Source organism: Salvelinus fontinalis, chromosome 42 (genome assembly GCF_029448725.1).
Source record: "Salvelinus fontinalis isolate EN_2023a chromosome 42, ASM2944872v1, whole genome shotgun sequence".
Taxonomy (NCBI): Eukaryota; Metazoa; Chordata; class Actinopteri; order Salmoniformes; family Salmonidae; genus Salvelinus; species Salvelinus fontinalis.
The window spans coordinates 12025458-12044805 of record NC_074706.1 but is presented as its reverse complement, the minus strand read 5'-3'; the positions used below and the strand labels follow the sequence as shown (position 1 = coordinate 12044805).

General features: G+C 42.8%; 1 protein-coding gene across 2 annotated transcripts in view; it reads right to left on the bottom strand.

Annotated features, from left to right (window-relative positions):
* Nucleotides 1–19348, bottom strand: part of LOC129841519 (storkhead-box protein 2-like) — a 72229-nt gene that overhangs the window by 8868 nt on the left and 44013 nt on the right. For both annotated transcript variants that reach the window (XM_055909822.1, XM_055909823.1), the window contains exon 3: nt 5411–7823. In XM_055909822.1, coding sequence (XP_055765797.1) covers nt 5411–7823 — 2413 coding nt within the window. The remainder of the gene's footprint in view (nt 1–5410; nt 7824–19348) is intronic.

The window sequence follows — 19348 nt, the reverse complement described above, 5'->3', positions numbered from 1 at the left end:
CAGGGCGGATTGCAGAGGTCTTGAAAAAGAAGGGTCAACACTGCAAATATTGACTCTTTGCATCAACTTCATGTAATTGCCAATAGAAGCCTTTGACACTTATGAAATGTTTGTAATTATACTTCAGTATTCCATAGTAACATCTGACAAAAATATCTAAAGACACTGAAGCAGCAAACTTTGTGGAAATTAGTATTTGTGTCATTCTCAAATCTTTTGGCCACGACTGTACATCTAAGGCCATCTATCGATCTGTTTCTCGTGGAAACAATTCTATGCTAAAGCTTGCTGGCTACAGTAGGTATGTTTGAAGCAGCACATAACTCATTTGTGTTGTTGACAATTACATACTATGCTGTCTCACTGCTCTTTAAACTTCCATTTGATCTTGTTCAGTTTCTTAAATCAAAGACAATCACTGTTAAAAGCGCAGCATTTTGATTTCTTCCATTTAATAAGGCTTTGAACTTGCTGCACCGCTAATGGCAATCTATAGCCGACATTGCAGTTTGGCAGCCTTTAGATCATTTTGGATACTAATGTTACTAGCTAGTTAGACACTGATCCTGTCCACCGATATTTGCATTTCAAAATTTTTCATTTGGGGTCTGCTTGATGAATACCGTTATTTTAATTGTATTTTTTTATGGACATTCTGAACTACCGTGGCTTACGTTGGCCATAATTGGTGATGTTGGTCACAGACGGTCCTTAATTACATTCACTTTATCTTTGACTCCACTACAACATTGGAGTCTAATAATATCACTCCACTCTTCCAACTGTACTTTTGTTGTTTAATTGTTGCACTAGCTGAAGAGTTTGGACCCACGGTTCGTTTGCTTAAATTGTACATATCCAAAATACTAGTTGTCCGTTTGGATACTTTTATTGAATTGTTTCCTCCTAAGGACATTTAACAATTTAACAATTAAATTTTTCATAGCCTACTGGTTCATTTAAATGTTTCTCATTACCCAGCCCTGTGGCGACACCTAGTGGACTACATGTTATGGCCATTGAAATGCCACAGATCGCACCTTCTTTCCTCGGTCGGTTTGACCTCACTGCAGATGTAGGGTAATCAATGGATGCTGAGTAAGAGAGAATAATGACGAGTTTAGGATTTGTATTTTTTCATTTTTTTCTTCTTTGAAGTGTATTGTACTATCATTTTTATTTTTGTGTATGTTTGGAATGTTCAGGATGGTGAGGGGGCTTATGTTGGCATTATCCAAAGATTCTTGTGCTTTTGATTTTTTAGAGGATTTGTATATATTTTTTATGCTGCTCCTCTCTCAATCTCTCTTTTCCTCTTTCTTTTTCATTTGACTTCTCCTCTTATGAAGATTAATGTCTCGTTCAACAACAAGTTGGGATGGTATTTTGGGGCTTCCAATCAGACTGGTGACATGAAACATTTGCGGTTGTGGGGGGAAAATTAAGCGTGCCAGAGTATTTTCACATCTGAAGAGCCTGAATACTGATATTGCATTTCTTCAAGAAATGACCATACTAGATTGCGTAAAGCATGTGTTGGACAGGTTGTTCATTCTAATTTTTAATGGCAGAGTCAGGGGAACAGCAATAGTGATTCATTTACATTTACAGTCATTTAGCAGACGATCTTATCCAGAGCGACTTACAGTAGAGTGCATACATTTTATTACATTTTTACATACTGAGACAAGGATATCCCTACTGGCCAAACCCTCCCTAACCCGGACGACGCTATGCCAATTGTGCGTCGCCCCACGGACCTCCCGGTTGCGGCCGGCTGCTACAGAGCCTGGGCGCAAACCCAGCCCAGCCTGGGCGCGAACCCAGAGACTCTGGTGGCGCAGATAGCACTGCGATGCAGTGCCCTAGACCACTGCGCCATTCACCCTCACAGATCATTTCAGATCCTTATACAATAATTAGTGGCACACTCTTCCAAACCCCTGCAGTACTTGCGAATGTTTACACCCCTAACTGGGAGGACACTAGATGTATGACATCTCTTTTAGCCTCCCTCCCTAATCTTGACACCCACCGCCTCATCTTCGGCGGGGACCTTAACTGTGTTACTGAACCAAGGCTCGATTGGTTTAATCCCAGAACACTTACTCCTTCCGGGATGGCAAAAGCTCTTTCTACATTCATGACCCAAATGGGTTGTGTTGATCCATGGCGCTTCCTCCAGCCGGTCACAAAAGACTTCTCCTACTTTTCTCATGTTCATCAAGCCTACTCGCGCGTATACTACATTTTATTAGATAGAGCCCATCTGCCCTCAGTTAAAACTACTGAATATTGTGCGATAGTGATTTTTAACAATTCCCCCCACATTCTGGACTTATCTCTTACTCCAAATGCAAAAAAAACTGTAGAATTGGAGATTTAACACAGCCCTGTTGTCTAACAAAGAATTCTGTGACATTATTTTGACCAACATAGATGTATTCATTCAAACGAATAAAAATGATGACACTTCCCCCTCTCTTCTTTGGGAGACTTTCAAAACTGTATTACGGGGGAAAGATAATTTCTTACAATGCTCATTATATCAAACAAAGAACTTGGTGGACTCAATCCTGGCAATAGAGCGCCAACCTTCAACTTCACCGTCCCGTGAATTATACGCAGAGAGGCTAAAACGTCTAACTTAATTTAATCTGCTTTCCACTGATAAAGCAGAGTTTCTGTTGCAATGAACAACGGGGACGTACTACGAACATGGTGACAAGACCAGCCACCTTTTGGCACACCAACTTAAACGCCAGTCAGCATCTCATCTCTCAGGTATATGACTCTTCCCGTAATCTTACAAGTGATCCCTCTAATATTAATTCAACTTTTGTGGCATTTTATTCTAACCTCTACCAATCTGAACCCCCATCAGATAATATGGCTATCGACAACTTTTTAAATAACTTGGATATCCCATCCATTGATATGGACATGAGTAAAGTTCTGGATAACCCTCTACATCTAGATGAGATAACAAAGGGTCTAAAGTCAATGCAAAGTGGCAAGGCCCCAGGCCCTGATGGCTTCCCCATACATTTTTATAAAAAATTCTCAAATCAACTCGCCCCATTACTATTAGTTATGTTAGTTTAGCTAATAGTTTAAGGTTGTAGCATGCCGGTTGGAACCCTGCCTTCAGGATGTCATATCTGATGATCAAACGGGTTTCATCAAAGAACGACGACTGTTTTCCAATGTATGCCGGCTTTTGAACATTATACTCTCTCCTATCTCTCCAGACCCCAAAATTGTTGTTTCTCTTGATGCAGAGAAGGCTTTCGACCGGGTGGAGTGGAATTATTTATTTAAGATTTTGGGAAGATTTGGTTTTGGGTCCAATTTCATCTCATGGATACGTCTGCTCTATTCTGCTTCTACGGATAGCGTCTACACCAACTCTCAACATTCAAAATACTTCCCCCTCTCCAGAGGTACCCGTCAAGGGTGCCCTATGTCCCCCCGCTCCTTTTTGCTCTTGCGATTGAACCGCTCTCCTTGGCCTTAAAATTATCATCATTCACTGGAATCCACCAAGCTGGTGAAGAGCACAGTGTCACTGTATGCAGATGATCTCCTATTATATATCACTAACTCTGTGAACTCTGTCGATAACATAATGCCTATTTTAAACACGTTTGAATCAGTCTCAGGTTACACATTGGACCTTTGAAAAAGTTGATGATTTCCGATCAACTCTGCTGCCAAGCAAATTCCCCTTGGAGCCCTGCCTTTCCGTCTGTCGCCCTCTGGCTATTCCTATTTATGTCTGAATATTACACACTCTCTGGCTACCCTCCATAAAACTTTCTTTGCAAGCCTAGTCACACGAGTTAAAGCAGACTTACAACGCTGGGATAGTCTGCCTCCCTCATTTGCTGTCAGAATGCAATCTGTTATAATGAACACTTTACCTAGGTTTCTATACCCTTTTCAATGTCTTCCGATCTTCCTGCCAAAATTATTTTTTACCAAGTTTGATAGGCTCATCAGTCATTTTATCTGAGCAGGCAAATCACCTAGGATACGTAGAGGAGGAGACAAAGGACATTTGTGGCCTGCTGGAGGTCATTTTGCAGGGCTCTGGCAGTGCACCTCCTTGCACAAAGGCGGAGGTAGCGGTCCTGCTGCTGGGTTGTTGCCCTCCTACGGCCTCCTCCACGTCTCCTGATGTACTGGCCTGTCTCCTGGTAGCGCCTCCATGCTCTGGACACTACGCTGACAGACACAGCAAACCTTTTTGCCACAGCTCGCATTGATGTGCCATCCTGGATGAACTGCACTACCTGAGCCACTTGTGTGGGTTGTAGACTCCGTCTCATGCTACCACTAGAGTGAGAGCACCGCCAGCATTCAAAAGTGACCAAAACATCAGCCAGGAAGCATAGGAACTGAGAAGTGGTCTGTGGTCACCACCTGCAGAATCACTCCTTTTTTGGGGGTGTCTTGCTAATTGCCTATAATTTCCATCTTTTGTCTATTCCATTTGCACAACAGCATGTGAAATTTATTGTCAATCAGTGTTGCTTCCTAAGTGGACAGTTTGATTTCACAGAAGTGTGATTGACTTGGAGTTACATTGTGTTGTTTAAGTGTTCCCTTTATTTTTTGGAGCAGTGCACATTTGCCCTCTATTGATCAGAAGTAAGAATTTTGGCCAACAGGATACGCATTGTGTATGTGTATATGTGTACTTGTGTGCATATGTATATTTATATATTATCTCCAATTGTAAATTCGTTTTTTTTTTAAATATTAATGTATGCTGCTTTTGTTGTTAAAGGGAGGGAGGTGTTTCAAAAAGTATAGAGATAAGAGGACGCATCTGTTCAATTTGTAATTTGTATTTCTTTATATGTCCAATAAAAAAATATATATATATATATAAAAAACAATGTTGTGTCAAAAACATACGTATTTATTTGGACAGTAAAGCTAAAACTTAATTTGGCTCTATCCTTCAGCATTTTGTATTTGTGATCAACAAGTGCCTTCCAACGCGTTTGTATAGTCGCACGCTTGATGTAGTCATTGCGTGCTAGGAATATGGGACCAAATACTAAACTTTTGACTAAATTGAATACACTATAAGTGAATTTGTCAAAAAACTCACGACACCTTCAAATGGAGGGACTAGATACATAAAGTACATTCATTATCTAAACGGTAAAACAGATATGTATGAAAATACCCTCGAATAAAAGGTGACATTTTGTACTGTCGCCTCATATAAAACATTTGATCTCAAATCCGTAGCGGCGTGTACAAAACATACCTCCGAAAATTACAAGTTGTCTCCAGTTGTTTACATTTGACAGATTGTGATGATATCCACTTTCTATGTGTATTCTTTGGTCATAACCCTCTGGTTGCTGTAGTGGACAGACTGGGTTCAGCTTACCTTGGGGAGTTGAATCCACTGTCTACAGTCACGCTGCTGCTGTCCATGCTATCCAGACGTGCCGAGTGCGCTGACTTCTGGCTGCTACTGTTCTCTGTCTCCTTGGGGCTGAGCAGCGTGAGGTTAGTCTCAAATTTGCGCTGCAGGTCACGCTCCTTCTCCCGCTCCAGAAGCCACTGCATGGTTCCGACTCCACCCTCCCCGTGCCCTTTGACCTCTGCTGCCACTAACTCCTCCCGCGAGGCCTCCTCCACCACCACCTCCTCGTCATCGTCCGACACATTGTAGTAGTCAAAGGCGGCCTCGGAGGCTGATGGGAATGCTGGCTCGGAGCCCTGGAGGCCCAGGGCGGAAGCGGGGGAAGCTGCTGAATTCGAAGGCTGCTGGGCCTCTAGATTGTCAAGGACATCGGCTGATTTGATGTGTGGGGTCTTTCGTAGGGTGCCCGACTTGGTGTACGTGCCCTCCACGTAGCCTGCAGTCAACGCGTTGTGTGGAGGCTTGAACAAAGTGTCCTTGCTGAAGATCTCCTTCCTCTTGTCTGCCCCGCCACCACCGCCTCCCCCTCCAGGGTCTACGTTGTGTTGGTGTTGTATCAAACGTCCATTAGGCATGGGCTCTGGGGTCTGGCTTGGTGTTGGCCGTTTTGAGACGTTTTGTCCCTTTGCCAAAGAGTCCTCTTTGTATTCCATTGTGAGGGGAGAGGTAAGGTGAGGGGTGTGGCGATCAACCGGAGTGCCCTTCCGGATTCCCTCAGACGAGGTTAACGTGTCGAGGTCTGCTTTTGACAGAGGTGAAGGGGCGGTAAGTATTGTTTCGTTCGACGTATTGCACTGGAAGTAGTCGTCCGCCGAGGGCTTGGGCGAGAGTCCTTTCAGATCACTGTAGGCTGGCAAGCTGTCTCTGCTCTTGTTCCTTTCCAGCGGGCTTCGGATCCTAGACTCGTCCAAGCTCCCCTTCCCTAAGCTCCCCTTCCCCACATCAGGCACACACATTTCAGAGTTGAACTTAGCAGCCGAGAACATGATCCTTGAGTAGTGGGACGACTTCTGGGAGGCCCGCAAAGTCCCATTATCTGTGTAGTAATGACTCCGCTCGTCAGGACTCCGCTCATAGTCCTCTGACATCCCCAAAGAGGGGCACATTCCACCCAGAGGGCTCAAAGCATTGTCCATGGAGCGGGACCTCTCCTTAGCCTGATCGGGCAGCTCGTCTCGCGACTTCCTTCCTTCTTGAGTTTGACTGTGGCTTCGGTGCACTCTCCCGCTGGATGTCCCGCGCGAGGGCTCGGGGAAAGGCATCTCTGTCCTCCTTTTCGCCAACTCCCCGGACACGTCCCACTCCGGGGTGACGGGGAAGTGGGACTCTGTGATGTTGGGGTTACTGTGGACTATGTAAGTCCCGCCGCTTCGTTTGCGCTCCAACGTGTACATGGCCTCACGAGGGGAGCGCACCAGCGAGTGGCTGAAGAAGCGGCTGTAATCCCTGTCCACCATGGCCATGTCCAGGTTGGAACTCTCGGACGGGTCGCCCCGGGAGACGCGAGTCTTGCTGTGTGAACGAGACTTGCCGTGCATCACCCGACGGTGACCACGACTCCTCCGGCTGCGTGCACTGTGCTCTGCCGAGCTGCCTGCTTTTCTCCTCTGGGCACGCTCCTCCTCCAGCCTCTTCATCACGGCCGTGTGGCGTGCCACATTCTCCACCGTCAGGTCTGGGTTGATCCGCCGGATGATCTCCATCTCCACAGTGCGGGGGATGGTGATGGCAGGCGCGTCCTCATCGCGGAGGGGCCATTCCTCTGGGGGGAACTGGGCCGAGAACGTGGCCAGCTGCCTCAGCTTGTCTTTCTTGAAGCTCAGCCTGAACAGCTTCAGCGCAAACTTCTTTGATTGCTTCTCGGCACTGCTGCCACCACCACTGCCCTCCTTTTTTTTGGTCAGCGTATCGGTCTTATAGGGGAAGGGGGCATTGCTCTTGCTCTTGTCCATCAGAGGATCTTGCAACTGTGACGTCTGAACGGGAGCCGGAGGGGGCTCAGGGTAGGAGGGGGGCTCTCCCCGAGGCTCCTTGGGAGATTTCCTCTGGTAAGCGGGGGCTTGAGGAATGGGCGTATCATCGCGGTACGTGTTATAGGAGTCACCGTGGTTCTTCTGGTTGGGCCTCTCCCTCGTGCAGCCCGGGGTGGAGGGCGTGATGGTGCCTGACTGTGGGGAGGTACACTGCTGCTGCTGTTGTTGCTGCCGGTCGTCCAGGTGGTACCACTTGCTGTTGGATCGGATGAGGTTGGGGGTGATAAAGTAGGCCTGGGGAGTGACAATGAAGTAGCCCTCAGGTGTTGGGTAGATTTTCCTCTCTCGCACCAGCATATTTAGGGTGTGTCGCAGAATTTCCGAGCTCGGTGTCGGAACACCTGAGGGAAACACAGATGGGGGAAAGAACAGTTTTACAGTCACATCAACAGTTCAAAACCAGAGTTCTATGACTTACATTTCAAAAGTGAAGTATTTTTACGTGGGACTTTTTTGTTTGTTGAGACAAAAGTCTCAACTTTAAAAGTCTCAACTTTAAATCTTATTCATACTTTTTACCATTATTATTTAGGTCGCTACTCCTCTTACACCATTTAAGCTAGAAATTCCGTTCAAACTTTAAAATGTGTAGATTGGTCAGGAATAGTGTGCTTACCTACGACTTATTGATATATTTTATACTTTTTAAGGTATACATTTTTTTTGTCCTTATTTTTGTTCTCCAACCACTTTCATGGCAATTCCTCATAATTCTAAAGGCCCCATTGTGACATCGTCACTTCCAACATTCCATTCACTGTAAATGCAACTTTTGACACAAATCCTCTACTTTGACCACTTGGGCAATAACCTTGACAAAAAGTTAGAGCATATGAAATCTTCCTCTACTTCTCTGCTTTTAAAATCTGAATGATGAACAAAAATAGCTTATTCTGCTAAAAACTTACCGCTGTTTTAGTAATTGCATCAACAGCTTTTGTAACTTTTTATAAATAACTGAAATGTTGACCCCTTTCCAAAAAAGCTATTCAAATCGGAAAGTGGATAAGGAATAGCTGCTACCAATCAATAGATAGAGCTGTAACCCATCAACCTCTCTCTTTATGGATGCAGTAAGTCATGTCAGAAGCTAGCAGGTTCATTGCTTACCAACAACACCTGCACATTTCAATAGCAATACATCACGTTTTAAAGTTCACTTTCCTTGCTTTGTCTAACAACACTATCATGAATCTAGCAAATATGTTTGTGGGTCAGAGTGCAGTATTTCTTTAGTTTCAAAGCACAAATTTTTGTTAGCATGTTCCTCATACTGGCTGTAGCTAAGGCAACTTTTGCCTAGCAAACGAACAACAATTGCCACCGTTCATTCTAGATATTTTACCCGATTACTTCTCATTGCATTTCTTTCAGTTTTCAAAGACAACAAACGTAGTTTAGACACTGAACACAACCACAGACCACAACCACACAACTACTGACCACAATTACTGACCACAGCCATACAACTATCGACCACAACACCACAACTACAGACCATAACTACTGTCTCGACTACTGAACACACCTGCTGACCACAACCACACAACTACTGACCACAACCACACAACTAATGACCACAACTATTGAACCCAACTAATGACCAAAACTACTGACCACAATCACTGTTCACAACCCCACAACTACTGACTGAAACCAACTACTGAACCACACAATTACAACTACAACTACTGAGCACAACTACTGAGCATAACTCCTGACCACCACTACTACCCACAATTCCTAACCACAACACACCTACAGACTAACTCCTGACCACAACTACTGAACACAACCACATAACTCCCAACCACAAATACTGACCACAACCACACAACTACTTACCACAATCACTAAACTACTGACCACAACTTCTGACCACACAACTACAACTACTCACCACAACCACACAACTATTGACTACAGCCACACAATTACTGACTACACAACTCCTGACCACATACTGACCATGACCACACAACTACTGACCACAGCTACCGCCTACATCTACCGACCTCAACTAATAACCAAAACTACTGACGACAATGACTGACCACAATCACTAAACTATTGACCACAACTGCTGACCACACAACTACTGAACCAAAACTACTGACCACAACTGCTGACCACACAACTACTGAACCAAAACTACTGACCACAACCACATAATTACTGACTACACAACTACTGACCACAACCACTAATTACTGACCACAACCACAACTACTGACCACAACCACAACTACTGACCACAACTAATGAATCACACAACTATTTAACAAAACTACTGACCAAAACTAATGACCACAACTACTGACCTAAACTATTACCCACAACCACACAACTACTGACCACAAAAACACAAATACAGACCATAACTCCTGACAACAACTACTGCACACAACTCCTTAACACAACCACATAACTACTGACCTAAACTAGTGACCACAACTAACTGACCACAACCACTAAACTACTGACCACAAAACCACTGAACCAAATAACTACTGACCACAACCACAAATACTGACTACAACTACAGACCACAACCACAACTACTGACCACAACCACAACTACTGATCATAACTACTGACCACAACCACACAACTACTGAACACAACTAATGAATCACACAACTATTTAACAAAACGAATGACCAAAACTACTGACCTAAACTACTACCCACAACCACACAACTAATGCCCACAACTACTGACCACAAAAACACAACTACAGACCATAACTCCTGACAGCAACTACTGCACACAACTCCTTAACACAACCACATACCTACTGACCTAAACTAGTGACCACAACTACTGACCACAAAACCACTGAACTAAATAACTACTGACCACAACCACAAATACTGACTACAACTACAGACAAACCACAAAACTACTGACCACAACTGCTGTCCACAACCACACAACTACTGACCACAACCAAACAACTACTGACCAGAACTACTGACCACACAACTAATGACCACAACTACACAACTAATGACCATAACCACACAACTACTGAATACACAGCTACAGTAGAAGTCGGAAGTTTACATATACCTTAGCCAAATACATTTAAACTGAGTGTTTCATTCGTTCTTGACATTTAATCCTAGTAAAAATTCCCTGTCTTAGGTCAGTTAGAATCACCACTTTATTTTAAGAATGTGAATTGTCAGAATAATAGTACAGAGAATGATTTATTTCAGCTTTGATTCCTTTAATCACATTCCCATTGGGTCAGAAGTTTACATACACTCAATTAGTATTTGGTAGCATTACCTTTCAATTGTTTAACTTGAGTCAAACGTGTCAGGTAGCTTTCCACAAGCTTCCAACAATAAGTTGGGTGAATTTTGGCCCATTCCTCCTGTCCTCACTGGTGTAACTGAGTCAGGTTTGTTGGCCTCCTTGCTTGCACACACTTTCTCAGTTCTGCCCACAAATTTTCTATAGGATTGAGGTCAGGGCTTTGTGATGGCCACTCCAATACCTTGACTTTGCTGTCCTTAAGCTATTTTGCCACAACTTTGGAAGTATGCTTGGGATCATTGTCCATTTGGAATACACATTTGTGACCAAGCTTTAACTTCCTGACTGATGTCTTGAGATGTTGCTTCAAAATATCCACAAAATTGTCCTTCCTCATCATGCCATCTGTTTTGTGAAGAGCACCAGTCCCTCCTGCAGCAAAGCACCCCCACGACATAATGCTGCCACCCCGTGCTTCATGGTTGGGATGGTGTTCTTTGGCTTGCAAGCCTCTCCCTTTTCACTCCGAACATAACAATGGTCATTATGGCCAAACAGTTCTATTTTTGTTTCATCAGACCAGAGGACATTTCTCCAAAAAGAACAATCTTTGTCTCCATGTGCAGTTGCAAACCGTAGTCTGGATTTTTTTATGGCGGTTTTGGAGCAGTGGCTTCTTCCTTGCTGAGCAGCTTGAGGGGCCTGAGGTTATGTCGACATAAGACTTGTTTTACTGTGGATATAGATACTTTTGTACCTGTTTCCTCTAGCATCTTCACAAGGTCCTTTACTGTTGTTCTGGGATTGATTTGCACATTTCCCACCAAAGTACATTCATCTCTACGAGACACAACGCGTCTCCTTCCTGAGCGGTATGACGGCTGCGTGGTCCCATGGTGTTTATACTTGTGTACTATTGTTTGTACAGATGAACGTGGTACCTTCAGGCCTTTGGAAATTGCTCCCAAGGATGAACCAGACTTGTGGAGGTCTACAATTTTTTTCTGAGTTCCTGGCTGATTTCTTTAGATTTTCCCATGATGTCAAGCAAAGAGGCACTGAGTTTGAAGGTAGGCTTTGAAATACATCCACAGGTACACCTCTAATTGATTCAAATGATGTCAATTAACCTATCAGAAGCTTCTAAAGCCATGACATCCTTTTCTGGAATTTTCCAAGCTGTTTAAAGGCACAGTCAATTTAGTGTATGTAAACTTCTGACACACTGGAATTGTGATACAGTGAATGATAAGTGAAATAATCTGTCTGTAAACAACTGTTGGAAAAACGACTTGTGTCATGCAGAAAGTAGATGTCCTAACCGACTTGCCAAAACTATAGTTTGTTAACAAGAAATGTGTGGAGTGGTTGAAAAACGAGTTTAATGACTCCAACCTAAGTGTATGTAAACGTCTGACTTCAACTGTATTTACCAAACCACTGACCAAAACGACTGACCACAACTACTGACCACAGCCAATGAACCACACAACTACTGACCAAAACTACTGAGTACAACCACACAACTACTGATCACAAAACTACTGAACCACACAACTAATGACCACAAAAACACAAATGCTGACGACAACCACACAACTACTGACCACAAACACACAACTACTGACCATGTCTATACTGTAGGGTCCAAAGAACCTGCAACACAACTACTGACCAGAACTACTGACCACAACTACCGATCTGGTCTACACTAGCTCTGACCCCAGCTCTGGTCCTGGGCATAGCTAGCTAGCTTTGGTTCGCACTAGCTCTGGTCTCCACTATAAATTATAACTACTTAAATGAGAATACATTAGCATATAATACCCAACAACAATAATTGTAACTCTTGAATAGTTCAAGCTAGAGACGCAAACCCATTGTTCAGGCTGTCCTATCCTATAAACCAATCAAATCATTCAATCAATCTTTTCATCTATCTACTTTTTCAACTATAACCAGTCACTCAGGGGGCTCCCGAGTGGTACAGCGGTCTTTTTTTTTTTTTTTTTTTTTTTGACCTTTATTTAACTAGGCAAGTCAGTTAAGAACAAATTCTTATTTTCAATGACGGCCTAGGAACAGTGGGTTAACTGCCTGTTCAGGGGCAGAACGACAGATTTGTACCTTGACAGCTCGGGGATTTGAACTTGCAACCTTCCGGTTACTAGTCCAACGCTCTAACCACTAGGCTACCCTGCCGCCTAAGGCACTGCATCTCAGTGCTAGAGGCATCACTACAGACCCTGGTTTGATTCCAGGCTGTATCACTACTGGCTGTGATTGGAGTCCCATTTGGTGGCGCACAATTGGCCAAGTATTGTCCAGGTTAGGGTTTGGCCGGGGTAAATTGTAATTAAGAATTTGTTCTTAACTGCCTTGACCAGTTAAATAAATAATAAAAACCACTACCACCCTCTTTCACATGTTCAGGCTATCCTCATTTCAAATTCTTTAAAAGTTGTATCAACTATAACTATATACATTTGCATACATTTCTATCAAATAAATCACCACCAGTAACTCTTGATCCATTCAAGCGAGATATACCAAACCAACGTTCATTTGTTCAAGCTATCCTATCTTTTCATCTACCTACTTTTACCAACTATAATCAGTCACCATCATTACTACTGCAGACACTACCACTACTATAACATGCTTCAAAACCATACATACTTCAAAAGAAGCTGGCACCACACACCACATTTTCTTCAGAAAATGTACTTTTAGCCTAAAGCTAGCTATCAGTAGGTCTACATACAGTGAGTTCGGAGAGGATTCAGACCCATTGACTTTTCCCACATTTTATTACTTTACAGCCTTATTCTAAAATTGATTAAATATTTGGTCATTAATCAACACACAATATCTCATAATGACAGAGCAAAAACAGGTTTTTAGAAGACAAAAAATGTACATAACTATTCAGACCCTTTGCTATGAGACTCAATTGAGCTTCGGTGCATCCTGTTTCCATTGATCATCCTTGAGATGTTTCTACAACTTGATTGGAGTCCACCTGTGGTAAATTCAGTTGATTGGACATGATTTGGAAAGGCACACACCTGTCTATATAAGGTCCCACAGTTGACAGTGCATGTCAGAGCAAAAACCAAGCTATGAGGTTGAAGCAATTGTCCGTAGAGCTACAAAACAGGATTGTGTCGAGGCACAGATATGGGGAAGGATTCCAAAAATGTCTGCAGCATTGAAGGTCCCCAAGAACACAGTGGCCTCCATAATTCTTAAATGGAAGACGTTTGGAACCACCAAGACTCTTCCTAGAGCTGACTGCCCGGCCAAACTGAGCAATCTGGGGAGAAGGGCCTTGGTCAGGGAGGTGACCAAGAACCCGATGGTCACTCTGAAAGAGCCCCAGTGTTCCTCTGTGGAGATGGGTGAACCTTCCAGAAGGACCACCATCTCTGCAGCACTCCACCAATCAGGCCTTTATGGTAGAGTGGCCAGACGGAAGCCACTCCTCAGTAAAAGGCACATGACAGCCTGCTTGGAGTTTTCCAAAAGGCCCCTAAAGGACTCTGACCATGAGAAAAGAGATTCTCTGGTCTGATGAAACCAAGATTGAACTCCTTGGCCTGAATGCCAAGCATCACACCTGGGGGAAACCTGGCACCAGGTGAAGCATGGTGATGGCAGCATCATGCTGTGGGGATGTTTTTCAGCGGCAGGGACTGGGAGACTAGTCAGGATCGAGGGAAAGATGAACAGAGCAATGTACAGAGAGTTCCTTGATGAAAACCTGATCCAGAGCGCGCAGGACCTCAGACTGGGATGAAGGTTTATCTTCCAACAGGACAACGATCCTAAGCACACAACCAAGACAACACAGGAGTTGCTTCGGGACAAGTCTCTGAATGTCCTTGAGTGGCCCATCCATAGCCCGGACATGAACCCGATCGAACATCTCTGGAGAGACCTGAAAATAGCTGTGCAGCGACCCTCCCCATCCAACCTGACAGAGCTTGAGAGGATCTGCAAAGAAGAATGGGAGAAACTCCCCAAATAGCGTCACACCCAAGAATACTCGAGGCTGTCATCGCTGTCAAAGGTGCTTCAACAAAGTACTGAGTAAAAGGTCTGAATACTTATGCAAATGTAATATTTCATTTTTTTCATTTGCAAACATTTCTAAAAATCAGTCTGCTTTTTCATTACGGGTTAATGTGTGTAGATTGATGAGGGGGAAAAAACAACTTAATCCATTTTAGAAGAAGTCAAGGGGTCTGAAAACTTTCCGAATGCACTGTATTCTACATAGTTCTTCAATAATCACAAAAATAATTTTAAAAGAACTATCATCACTAGAGCTGTCATCATATTTCTCTACCCAAATAATGGCCTACTTTCTAATCATTACATCATTCAACTCATACTTCAGTCACACTGAAAGTTTTACAAATGTAAATCGTGCATCTACTTATCTGAAACCCACAGCATGATTGATTCAGAGTTGCTTTGCTTTCCTAAGAGTGTTGTCCACATGATCCTGCTTTTTATTCCCATCTTCTGACAGAAGATCGCTTTGTCCTATGTCTTTCTTATTTTACCCTGCTGGTCATCTATGAATAATTGAACATCTTAAAGAACAATCTGGCCTTATTTTATTTTAACTTTATTTAACTAGGCAAGTCAGTTAAGAACAAATTTTATTTTCAATGACGGCCTAGGAACAGTGGGTTAACTGCCTTGTTCAGGGGCAGAACGACACGTTTTTACATTGTCAGCTCGGGGATTTGATCTTGCAACCTTTCGGTTACTAGTTTAACGCTCTAACCACTAGGCTACCCTGCAACCCCCAATGGCCATATACTCTTATAATCTCCACCCGGCATAGCCAGAAGAGGACTGGCCACCCCTCAGAGCCTGGTTCCTCACTAGGTTTCTTCCTAGGTTCCTGCCTTTCTAGGGAGTTTTTCCTAGCCACCATGCTTCTACATCTTCATTCAGCGGCAGGGTAGCCTAGTGGTTAAAGTGTTAGACTAGTAACCGCAAGGTTGCAAGATTAAATCCCCGAGCTGACAAGGTAAAAATCTGTCGTTCTGCCCCTGAACAAGCAGTTAACCCACTGTTCCTAGGCCGTCCTTGAAAATAAGAATTTGTTCTTAACTGACTTGCCTAGTTAAATAAAGGTACAATTTAAACAATTCCTTGTTGTTTAGGGTTTTAGACTGCGATTCTGTATAAGCACTTTGTGACATCTGCTGATGTAAAAAGGGCTTTATAAATAAATGTGATTGATTTCTTCTTTTAGATTTCACATGCAACAACTGTAGTTTAGACTGTGGTTTAGACATTTTTTCCCCACAATCCGAATTAATATGGTTGATATAGTCAAAGTTGATATAGGTTGATATAGACCAATTATTTTACTACATTTAACTTTGACTATATGTAACTGCTTTTCTTTAAATAGTCAAGTAAAACTTTTTAAACTCCTACCACTGCCACAAAAAAACGTTGAAAGCGTTAAAGCAAGTCCCACCAATTGTACTTCATGTACAATTACCATCTAGTTAATCCTATATAAACATGACCATTTTTTGAATTAATTTAAGTTGAACTTAACTCACTTTCTTTCACTATCCAAAATGTAATCTATCCCTGCCAGGGTTAAACATCTTCCATACATTTTCACAAAAGTCCATAATCAGCAAGACCAGTTTTAACTCTACGGTAGCTTTATTTCTAGTACTTATTCTAGTATTTCCATTTTACAGATGGAAACCATTGCATAGCACTAATGAATTGAGCCTTGCCTTTATGAGAGGCAATTCCTCTTAGTAAACTGAGTAAGTCAATAAATCTGTAAAGATAGTGCACAACTCTACTGCAAATTATATAACCATTTATACTTATTTTTTTAAATAGATTTATCAGATTAATGAATCTGCCTCAGAATAACAGTTCATATTTGACTGCAGTTAGTGTTGCATCCGTCCCTATTATGACTCTATCGCCTCCTATTGCCTCACCAATGCCTGGTGTCATACAGACAAGAGACGCCAGACCGAGACAGAGCCAGAGCTTACTCTACTCTGTATCCCTCCTCCATCCACCCCATGTCCTTAGCTAACCATACAATCACAAACACAAAAGTAGGCCCTCTGGATAAAGCTCAACATAAGCGTTTACTAGTAAGAGCTCACTGTTGCATGACATTACATCACACTTTGTTAGTTGCCATACCAACATGACACAATTAGAGATTAAACTCAGTTTTAAGACATCTGCATGGAGGGAAATGATGCTGAATTTAAAAGAAAGTTTACCTACTTGGAAAGGTGTCACGCCCTGGCCTTAGTTATCTTTGTTTTCTGTAATATTTTGGTTAGGTCAGGGTGTGACAGGGGGGATGTTTGTGTGTATTTGTCTTGTCTTGGGTGGTTGTAGTGTCTAGGGGGTTTTGTTAGAGTGTATGGGTTTGTGTTGAGTGTAGGTATCTAGGTATGTCTATGGTCGCCTGAATGGTTCTCAATCAGAGACAGCTGTCATTCATTTGTCTCTGATTGGGAGCCATATTTAAGGCAGCCATAGGCATTGGGCTGTTGTGGGTAATTGTCTATGTTGAACGTTAGTAGCTTGTGTGTGCACTTTCGTTTATAGCTTCACGGTCGTTTATTGTTTTGTAAGAGTGTTTCATTTTGTGTTACGTCTTCGTCTAATAAAAGGAAGATGTATTTCTCTCACGCTGCGCCTTGGTCCACTCCTTCACGTAAAGACGATCGTGACAAAAGAAGCCATGTGGAAAGTGACAGGGTAGTCTTACAAAAGCCCAGTACAGAAAAGAAACAAAAGGCTACATGGAACAAAAAATGTACTCCAATTACACTGAACAAAAATATAAACTCAACATTGAAAGCTTAGTCCCATATTTCATGAGCTGAAATAAAAGATCCCAGAAAGTTTCCATATGCACAGAAAGTGTATTTCTCTCAAATTTTGTGCACAAATTTGTTTACGTCCCTATTAGTGAGCATTTCTCCTTTGCCAAGATAATCCATCCATCTGACAGGTGTGGCATATCAAGAAGCTGATTAAACAGCATGACCATTACACAGGTGCACCTTGTGCGGGGGACAATGAAAGGCCACTCTAAAATGTGGAGTTTTGTCACACAACACAAAGTCACAGATGTCTCAAGCTTTGAGGGAGTGTTCAATTGGCATGCTGACTGCAGGTTTGTTGATGTCAACTTTGTGAATAGAGTGCCCAATGGGGGCAGTGGGGTTATGGTATGGGCAGGCATAAGCTACGGACAACAAACACAGTGGCAATTTGTTTTGAAAACTCTGCCATGACATGTTGTGATAATGGTGCCGGAGGGAAGGGCTGCCGTTTTATGAGCTCCTAACCAACTGTGCTATTTTCTTAGTTTTTTCGCATTGTTTGGAACTTATTTTGTACATAATGTTGCTGCTACCGTCTCTTATGACCGAAAAAAGAGCTTCTGGACAGCAGAACAGCAATTACTCACCTTGAATTGGACAAATAATTTTTCTTTAATGAGTTGGACGAGAGGAATTTACTCCAGACACCCGAACAGGCCCTCATCCCCATCATTCACAGGAGAAAGAGACTGAGGTTTTGGCGGAAGGAGATCGGGGTGCCTTGTGAGGATCCGGAGACAAGCGGCTAATCTGCCTTTGCCATCGGTACTATTGGCCAACGTACAATCGCTGGATAATAAAGTGGACAAACTAAAAGCACGTATATCCTACCAACGGGACATTAAAAACTAATATCTTATGTTTCACCGAGTCGTGGCTGAACGACGACATGAATAACATACAGCTGGCAGGGTTTACACTGCATCGGCAGGGTAGAACAGCAGCCTCCGGTACGACAAGGGGTGGCGGTCGATGTATATTTGTAAACAACAGTTGGTGCACGATATCTAAGGAAGTCTCGAGGTTTTGCTCGCCTGAGAGTATCTCATGATAAGCTGTAGACCACACTATCTACTAGGGCTGGGTGTTATGGCAAATAAATTATCACGATATATATATATTTTTTCATTCAATAACGATAATTATCACGAAATTAAACAAATAATGTTTAAAAGGTGTCACGTTCCTGACCTGTTTTCTGTTATTTTGTATGTGTTAGTCGGTCAGGGCGTGAGTTTGGGTGGGCAGTCTATGTTATTGTTAAGGCGTTCCTCCTCCTCTCCATTTTCGGAAAAGGAGGAGTATTGAGGGAACCAAGGCGCAGCGAAGTTTGAACACATAATGATTTATTAAATAAACAAAATAGACAAAGACGAAAACGAACTATACTGGATATAACTAACAAAATAACAAAACGATGTAGACAGACCTGAACAAACGAACTTACATATACACGAAGCACGCTGACACAGGAACAGACTACATAAACCGAAAACGAAACGAACAACCGAAACAATCCTGTATGGTGTAAGACATAACACAGACACAGGAGACAATCACCCACAAACACACAGTGATAATGCCCTACCTAAATATGACTCTTGATTAGAGGAAAATGCAAACCACCTGCCTCTAATCAAGAGCCATACCAGGCAAACCGAAACCAACATAGAAACAGGTAACATAGACTG